The sequence below is a fragment of the Peromyscus leucopus genome, chromosome 6 (genome assembly GCF_004664715.2).
Source record: "Peromyscus leucopus breed LL Stock chromosome 6, UCI_PerLeu_2.1, whole genome shotgun sequence".
NCBI lineage: Eukaryota > Metazoa > Chordata > Mammalia > Rodentia > Cricetidae > Peromyscus > Peromyscus leucopus.
Window position 1 is genome coordinate 130,926,583 of NC_051068.1, and position 9,872 is coordinate 130,936,454.

At 35.5% G+C, this 9,872-nt stretch overlaps 1 protein-coding gene across 3 annotated transcripts in view; it reads left to right on the top strand.

The window, feature by feature from the left end:
* Depdc1 (DEP domain containing 1) overlaps positions 1 to 6,321 on the top strand; it is a 39,485-nt gene extending 33,164 nt beyond the window's left edge. For all 3 annotated transcript variants that reach the window (XM_028890372.2, XM_028890373.2, XM_037207261.1), the window contains 4 exons: positions 385 to 557; positions 3,019 to 3,195; positions 4,508 to 4,693; positions 5,349 to 6,321. In XM_028890372.2, the coding sequence (XP_028746205.1) occupies positions 385 to 557; positions 3,019 to 3,195; positions 4,508 to 4,693; positions 5,349 to 5,489 (677 nt within the window). In that variant the 3' untranslated portion in view covers positions 5,490 to 6,321. The remainder of the gene's footprint in view (positions 1 to 384; positions 558 to 3,018; positions 3,196 to 4,507; positions 4,694 to 5,348) is intronic.
* The last annotated feature ends 3,551 nt before the right edge of the window (positions 6,322 to 9,872 follow it).

The window sequence follows — 9,872 nt, forward strand, 5'->3', positions numbered from 1 at the left end:
AATGTTTACTAACTCAGCTTTGAATTCTTGGCTTTCCTTGTCTGAAATTACTTTTTTATTTCTTGAAAAGAAATTATTATAAAAAACTTTAGTCATGGAATAACCAACTTTTATTCTACCCTACTTAAAGCACCTAATTTCTTTTCCCCTAATTTCACTTATTCTATGTCACTTTATAAATGAAGGATTTTATTACTTAAAATAGATTGTAAAACAATAGCAATATCTACTATACTTTTAAGGAATGTGGAAATTTATAGCCTTTAATTAAAAGGAAAATACTAAGATATTATATTATCCTCTTTATATAATTATGTATTTTATTCATTTGAGAACTATTATCACTGATGAGTTTTTGGGGGTGGGGGTGGCTTTGCCTTCTAGGTTTACTGCAACCACATTTAGAGAGAGTTGCCATCAATGCTCTACAGTTATGTTGTTTGTTACTTCCCCCATCAAATCGTAGAAAGCTTCAACTCTTAATGCGTATGATTTCTCGAATGAGTCAAAATGTTGATATGCCCAAACTTCATGAAGAAATAGGCACCAGATCATTGGTAAGTTGATTTTTAATATAATATTATATCATGTATTATATATTTCTCAAGAATTTCATACATGTATACAATGTATTTTGACCATATTTACCCCCTGTTCCTCACCCCTCCTTCCTACTTTATATACTCATTTTTAAATAACTCATTGAGCCCCATTATGTTGCCCATATATACATGGCTATAGGGCTATTCACTGGAGAATCATTGGCCCAGCTGGGACCACATCCCTAAAGAAAACTGACTTTTCCTCCCCTAATAGTCATCAACTGCCAGCAGCTCTTCAACTCGGGATGGAGCTTGTAAATTCCTCCACTTTACTGGAATATTGATTGGTTTGGTCTTGTGCAGGCAACCATTGCTGTGAGTTTATGAATTTATTAGTTCTGTCATATCCTGCAAACCCTGTTTCATTCAAATTCTCCCTGACCTCTGCCTCTTCCATAATGTTCCCTGAATCTTGGTGTGTATGTGTGGCAGCAGTGTTGAGGGCGGGGGCGAGGGGGGGGGCAGTATTTCTTATAATGGAAAGAGTAAGCCCTGACTATCAACTAAAAGAAGATCAAGCTATTTGAAAGTACTACTTATGTTATATTTTTATCTTATAATACTTGAGTTAGAAAAGTTTTCAAAAATAAAATAATACATAAAATATTTTTAAATCACTTTAAAGAAAACAAAGTAGCCCCAGAAAAGTAAATCCATGTGTCCAAAAAACAAAATAAAGCTTAGTAGTTCCACAGTGTTATATATTCTACCAAGGTTAAGTTCTTAGTTTTTATTGGTTTTGTATGATTGGTCATTTCGTTATTGTTTTATTTTATTGCAAGTATTTGTATTTAAAAGTTAGTTAAATTTAAAAACAAAACAACCCTAAAAACTTGATCTTTTCTAGCAGAAAATAGTGTTACACAAATTCTTTGTTCTTAGGCTATTATACTTTCACCTTGTATTAATCTTAGCAGAACCCTTTGCCTTCTCGACCATTCTGTATACCTCACAGTGACTGAGCTAGTCAGTCTATTATATCATCTTGTATCATCAGTTCTGTCTGAGGGAGTGGGAAGAGGATTTGTAGGTACTGTTCAAACGTAAGAATACTACAACTCTGAAGCAGAGAGTGAGTAAGCAATCAATGTATAATATGTCAAAGAATTTCAGAGAATATGGCAGTGGGGAAATTGTATCTGATGATTTATGATAATAAATCATTGTGGACAAGAAGTGTAAAACAAAAACAACAACAAAAACCTGTTGCGAAGCAGTCCCAGATTCAGGCTCCTTAGAGAATTAGGGTAGAAGGATTTATATGCAGATATTGATTAAAAAAAATAAATCTTTTAAATTCCCTCACTGTCTCTTGTTTCTCTTAAAAATAGTCACTTTTTAGACTCCAGCTAAAAATCTATAAAAGATTCTCACAATAAGGAACCTGGGAGCTCTATTCAGCTGTTTTGTTCATCACTGGGACACTTCAGTAACAATGACAGAATAGATAAAAAAGAAAAATATTCTTGAATAATTATGTCATTTTTGAAAAGCATAAGAAATTATTAAGGGATGATGTTTGAAAGGTGATAATTTTAGTTTTCTACTTTGGTTTTAACATTATTAGGGCATCTAAATAAAATTTATCCAACAGAATTTTGGAAATATGAACCTTGTGAAGCAAAATCAGGGCATTTTTTTTTTTAGTCATCTACATTAAGATGATAGTAACAAATGTAAAAAGGGTTCTATAAGAAGGAGAATATAGACAAACAACAAAAAGCTGAGAAAAGAGGATAGTTCAGATCAATAAATATGTTCTTCATGTACTATGTGCAAATATTTAAGATAGAATTCAAATATTCTAATTATTGTGTATTATAGATATGGATTATAAGACTATGAGAGCAATGAGTTTTGAGGCAAGAATTCTCCCAGAGTTATAAAATCCTTATGATGGAAATGGAGATGTTTGCATTAACTCACTATCTAAACACTAGTAATCACTAACAGCTGTTTCCCAAAATTTCAAAAGATAAATACTGCCAGCTTTACAACTTCTGTTGTTTATGTGTTTCATATGTTGTGTATTCTCCTGGTTTGTGGTTTTGTGGAATTTGTTTAATGTAATAAGTCTTTGTTCTCTAACAGCTGTTGGCTTAAGGATTAAATCTCTATATTAATAGAATACCTAATTAATAGGTATTTATTAATAAAACTATAAAAAAATTAAAGAAAAAACCATTAAATATACTCCATTGGAATTTTGTTAACAAAAATATGTAACAAATGCTTATTAAAGTACGGTAATGTAATAGAATTCTTACCTTCCTAACTCTAATGAATTAATTCCATGTGTTCTAAACCGAAGTCTCCTTAAAACTTTATCCCCACATATCATATAATGAAAATTGGAAATTATTGACATTGTCATTTATATGAAATCTTAGGTTCTTAAGTTGCCATCTTTTTGTAGATGATACGTACTTTTTCTCGGTGTGTGCTGTGTTGTGCTGAGGAAGTGGATCTTGATGAGCTTCTCGCTTCAAGATTAGTTTCTTTCCTAATGGATCATCATCAGGAAATTCTTCAAGTACCCACTTATTTACAGACTGCAGTGGAGAAACATCTTGACTACATTAGAAAGGGCCACGTAGGTATTTTGAGCCTTAACATCTCTGCATTAGCTATTTACAAGTAGCAAATTCATCTTAAAGTAACCCCATAAAAATGGACATTTATTAGCTCATATAAACATTCTCTAAATCAGGAATAGATAGAGCCTGGAAACTCACACAGCGCTGGGACTCTTCTTGGCCTTTCCTCTTTTGCAGTCATATGTTGACAAATGCTTCCTTTACATTATGAGGAATATGATAATTGAAGTTCCTTTGTCACAGAATTGTTGTTGTTGTTGTTTTTTAAATCCAAGGTGAAAACGGCAATCACTCAACCTCCAATTGGAAAAAATTCTGATAATGGACTCTATGCATATGCATGTACATGTGGAGGCCAGAGATCAACTTCAGTGATCTTCCTCCATCATTCTCCAACTTGACTTTGAAATAGGGTCTCTCTATGAATTTGGAGTTAATTAATTTGGCTAGACAAAACTTCAGTAATCTACTCTCAGTTCTGCGGTTACAGAAGCATCCTGTGCCCAGTTTTTACGTAGGTACTGAGGATTCAAACTCAAGTCCTCATGCCTGCTTGGGAAACATCTTACCCATTAAGCCATCTCCCCAGTCCCTACGTATGGACTCTTGATTTTCTTGTGCTATGTCCATTTTTTGAAAGTCAGAGAGTAAGTTTGATAGAGTCTTATTCCAATACTTTCTATATAGTTAAAACAGAATTTGTTCTTTAAAAAAATAAGAAAGGTTAGAATACATAGAATAAAAAAAAAGTTAATAGGAAAAGGAGAAAAAAACACTAAGGAGCAGATATCTACTATATTTGGGTATTATCTGAAAACACATTTTGTTTGTGCTTTTTCTCCTGTATATTATAACTGTACCTTAAACTTCATTATCAATAAATATATATGGGCTCTGGTCATGTTCTGCTCTCAAAAACAATGGGTCAATGCTTCATTACTAAGTCAAAATATTGGTATTTTAAACTGAATTAAAACATTATTTTAATTGTTATGTTTTATACTTCAAATAATAAAATCTGTGGTTCAGAGTGAGAATAATAGCTACGTTTAGTGCTTTCATATACATTTTCTCATGCAATCTTCATTTTAATGATGAGGAAACAAATCAGAAGTTAATTTGGTGCTATGAGGCTTGGATTTAGATCCTGCTCACTTACCTCTACTGTATAATATTCAGTTTTCTTAACACAGTGAATGTTTTATTGATGCCAAAATGATAGATATTAGATTCCACCAAAAATGCTCTCCACAGGAAAAATAAGACCAGAACATACAGATTTTCACTGTCTTGTTTCTTTGCTTACAGGTTAAAAATCCCGGAGATGGACAAGTTGTTCCTTTGCCAACATATTCTTACTGTAAGCAGATTAGTACTCAAGAGTTTAATGAGCAGAAAATTTCAGCTTCTCAAGCTGCAATTGAAGAACTTTTGGAGAATATTGTTAGAAGTAAAAGCTTGCCTCTAAAGGAGAAAAGGAGAAAACTGAGACAGGTTTGAGAATGCACAACTTCTCCATCTTACAAATTTTTTCTAGTGTGTGATCAGTGATTGCTATTTCTCGTGATATTTTGAGATAAAAATTTAACTTTTAAATATATTTACAATAAATTTAAATATATATAAATATATTATATATTGTTCTTCATTATATACTTAAAGTATATGAATTAATATCTGTTTGATTTTAGTCCATCTTAAATTTATAATAATTACAGTAATATTAATTTATTTTCTTTTATTTCACTGGTATATTGTATAATCAAACTTTGAATTAACCTGGGAAAGCGTATGTAAAATCTTCATTATAATACCTATCTCTGAATGACTCATCTCTACCAATGTTTAGAACTCTCAGCTCTAAAGCTCTAGAAAGAACACAGCCTTAAAAAACTCGAGAGAAATACAAACTGCACCAAATTCCTGTGACCTTCCTAGGCTTTACCAGTGAGAGAGATTTGAGTTTAGGGTGAGAATTAACAGAAGAGAATCCTGGAATTATAATACTGACTGGAGTTGAAGGCTCTTACGGTGTCCCCTTCACAAATGTAAAGAGAGAAGCAGGAGTCAGATAAAAGAATACTTGACAAGCTTCATCTAGGGAGATAATATTCAAGAACTTCTAATATTCTTCTCCCTCATTTTTAAGTTTCAGAAGGAATACCCCTTGATATATCAGAAAAGATTTCCAACCACTGAGAGTGAAGCAGCACTTTTGGATGACAAACCTACAATCAAACAACCAATGCTGAGTTTAAGAAACCCAAAGCTTCATAGTCTGCGATACTGACTTAAAACTTCAATAAATGAAGTCATACATGAGAATATTTCTACTTAAAAGGAAATCTATTAACATTATTGTTTCCCTTATAATGACCTTATGTAAGGTGTTGACAAAATAGTCTTTTTATCCATGCAAGGCTGCTAAAGCTACTAGATCTCAGCTAAGAATACCTAACAAAAGCCTATACCAAATATCTTAATTAGAAACAATATTTTTAATATATTGTTCTAGTAAGAGTCAGGATTGTATCATGCAGATGAAATTGTGGTACTGTTTGGAAAGAAAACATACCTGTGTCTATATGTGTGCTTACGGATATTAGCTAAAGAACTGGTTGTTTAGGATTGCTTCTTTATTTTTAAATATCAGAACATGAAGAATATTGTACTCTTTTATGTAATCTTTTTATACTTATGATCTATTTAAATGTATATAAACACACACTTGTAGCTTGGTTTTTGTTTATTGGAATTTGGTTTATTGGGAGCCAAAGGGGATTAGTTTTTGAGATAAAGTCTCACTTATGTACTGCATTCTGACCCCTCAAACTCATTTCTCCTGCTTTATACTCCTGAGTGTAGGAATCCACATGTGTACCACAATTCCTGGCTTTATGTGTTTATTTTTTTTAATCTTTGTTTAATAGTTTTGTTTTCCCCTAAACATTATCTCAACTACTTCAGTCTTTTTTTCCAGAAATATCTTTTGAATCTTTACATTTATCATCTATTCTAATACTGAAATAGATGTATAATAGTTATTTAGCAACAACAATGTGCTTTTCATTGTTTCTTAAACATGGTGACCATGATAAATAAAGCAAAATTTCTTCTCTTTAGACATTTATTTTTTTCAATCATGGGAACTACATTTTTCAGGCCCTTAAAGTAATAACGCATTTGCTGACATCGAGGTATAGGGATTCCTTTATCTGAAGACTGGATTTTCTGAGAACAATTCGTTAAGCTAATGTTTTCAAGCTGGAGCACGTTGGAATTATCAAGGCCTGGTAAGCCAGTCAAGTCTATAGTTTAGAGATATTACAAAGACATTGGTACTTGTGTTGTTTTGAATAGGTGTAACTCCTATAGACTCATGTTTGAATGCTTGGCCCATAGGGAGTGGCACTATTGGGAGAGGTGACCTTGTTGGAGTAGATGTGGCCTTGGAAGATGAAGTATGTCACTGTGGGGGTGGGCTTTGTGGTGTTATATTCTCAAGCTGTGCCCACTGTGGCACACGGTCTTCTGCTGGCTGTGGATCAAGATGTATTAGCTCTCAGTACCATGTCTGCCTGCACACTGCTATGCTTTCTGCGATAACAATAATGGACTAAACCTCAGAACTGTAAGCCAGCCCCAATTAAATGTTTTCCTTTATAAGAGTTGCTGTGGTCATAGTGTCTCTTCACAGCAATAGAAACTCTAAGACAATTGCTGTGGATATCGCTCTGTATAAATAAAATGGTAATTGGCCAGCAGCCAAGCAGGAAGTATAGGCAGGACAAGCAGAGAAGAGAATTCTGGGAACTGTAGCAGGAATCTTAAAAGTTCTTATTAATAAAAACAAACCTGGAGCCAAGTATTTGGGTGAATTCTGGAAGATTAGAGAAGCAGAACAAGCCACCTCACCTTGCCAGTTCCTCAGCTTATCCTGTCTCCTCAGACTGGAAGCCTCTGAGTCCTCATCCAGAATGAATCTCAGCTGAACTGTTGCTCAAAAGCCTAAAAGCTTAACCAGCCAAAAGCTTCTACTTTCTGGTCTTCACACTCTATATACCTTTCTGCTTTCTGCCATCACTCCCTGGGATTAAAGGCTTGCTTTCTGGTATTAAAGGCATGAGTCATCATGCCTGGATGTTTCCTTGAACACACAGAGATCCAGGTAGATCTCTGCCTCTGGAATGCTAGGATTGAAGGTGTGTGCTACCACTGCCTATCCTCTATGTTTAATATTATGGCTGTTCTGTTCTCTGATCCCAGAAAAGTTTATTAGGGTACACAATATTGTGGGGAATACAATACCACCACAGGGAACAGGAAGGCTGAATCAGGAGACTCTAGCAGCCGCTGCCATGAGTACCAACATGTAAGATACTGGTAAGCCACAAGCCATATGGCAAGGTATAGATTTGTAGAAATGGGTTAATTTAAGAGAAGAACTAGATAGCAAGAAGCCTGCCACAGCCATACAGTTTGTAAGCAATATAAGTCTCTGTGTGTTGACTTGGTTGGGTCTGAGCGGCTTCGGGACTGGCAGGTGAGAGAGAATTGTCCTGACTGTGGGCCAGGCAGGACTGGAGAAAACTTCAGCTATGACAATACTCTTATGGATTTTTGAGACAAAGCCTCACTATATAGCTTAGACTGATCTAACCTTGTAGTCATCTTGCCTAAGCCTCCAAGTGCTGGATTTACAAGCATATGCCACCACTATTGGGTAGACATTTATGCTTTTAAACTCTAGAGGTCATTACACTGTTTAGCTAACATTGAGAATCAGTACTCTCAACATTTTTTTACAAAATTTTTAATGTCAGAATGATAGCCCACTAAAAATAATATCACCATAAGAAAATACCCAGTGTCAATGCCATTTAGCACAGGTTTTCCAGAGATTGACTTGGTACAGCCTGAAGCAATGGTTTCTCCATTTTCTTTTTCAATAAATGTTTAATACCTAGTCCCTTAAGTATAAAAATAGATATAATATAGGCAATAGATTCTTGATGTTTAATGACTATTCTGATTTTTCAATGTGGTTTTACACTATGGATATGAATAATGATAATGTCCCCTTTAATGTTACTATGTTTCATCTTGTATTTAGACAAAAAAAGATAAATATACATCTTCAGCTCAGAAAATTTGCCTATAAATTAATTAGATGTAATAGAAATTACTTGCATGCTAAAACTTTTCCCAATTGAAAATATTCTGTTACTTACAAGCTAATAATTTCAGACATGTTACTAACTTCTTCAAGCCCCAGTTCCCTTGGATCAATAAAGATTATAATAGTGCCTCCTTTGGAAGTATTATTGAAGTGTTTTACAGTGACATCAGATAAGCACTTTAACTTATTAGCTATTTTACTAGAATTACAACATTAGAAGATATCCAACTATAGCTGTTCAGTTACTTTGGGTTGACAAATCAAAAAAAAAAAATATGAGCAATTGTTACTATTCAATTTTTTTAAGTGCTGGTACTATTGTGGGGATTTATTAAGGCAACTCCACTTAATTAAAAAGGTTTATTTTGGGATCACTTACAGCCAATAAAGGGGTTTGTTGTGGATATCGCTCTATATAAATAAAACACTGATGGCCAGTGACCAGACAGGAAGTATAGGCAGGACAAGGAGAGAGGAGAATTGGGGAAACAGGAAGAAGCGGGGAGAGACACTGCATCCACTGCCAGGACAAGCAACATGTAAAGATGCTAGTAAGCCACAAGCAATGTGGCCAGGTATAGATTTATAGAAATGGGTTAATTTAAGATATAAGAACAGTTAGCAAGAATCCTGCCATGACCATACAGTTTATAAGTGATATAAGCGTCTGAGTGATTATTTTATATGTGGATTGTGGGACTGCTGGCCTTAGTGGAACCTGGAGAAAAGTCCTCCAGCAACAGGGGTTGGTTACAGGATCCAGGAGAGGTGAAGTGCAGTCAAGCAGTGTTCTTTAGAGAACTCTGTTTGGTCTACCATCCAGCATCCAGGATCACAAGGAACCAAGAGAGCAAGTATGTCTGGATCTCGATTCATATATATATATAATTAGCTTAATTTCACATATCAGCCATGGATTCCCCCGTCCTCCCTCCTACCACCCCCATCCCTCCCCCTCAATCCATCCCCCATTCCCACCTCCTCCAAGGCAAGATCTCCCCTGGGGAGTCAGCCCAGCCTGGTAGACTCAGTCTAGGCAGGTCTAGTCCCCTCTTCCATACACCAAGGCTGAACAAAGTGTCCCAGCATAGGCCCCAGGCTCCAAACAGCCAGCCTATGCACCAAGGACAGGTCCCGGCTCCACTGCCTGGGGGCCCCCCAAAGAGTTCAGGCTAATCAACTGTCCCACTTATCCAGAGGGCCTGGTCCAGTTCCATGGGGGCTCCTCAGCCATTGATTGGTTCACAGTTCATGCATTTCCACTAATTTGGCTATTTGTCCTAGTGCCTTTTCCAATCATGGTCTCCATATCTCTTACTCATACAATCCCTCTTCTCTCTTGCTGATTGGACTCCCGGAGCTCCACCTGGGGCTTGGCTAGTGATCTCTGTATCAGCTTCCATCAGCCACTGGATGAGAGTTCTATCATGAAATCAGGGTGTTCAGCCACCTGATCACCAGAGCAGGTCAGCTCAGGCATTCTCTCAACCATTG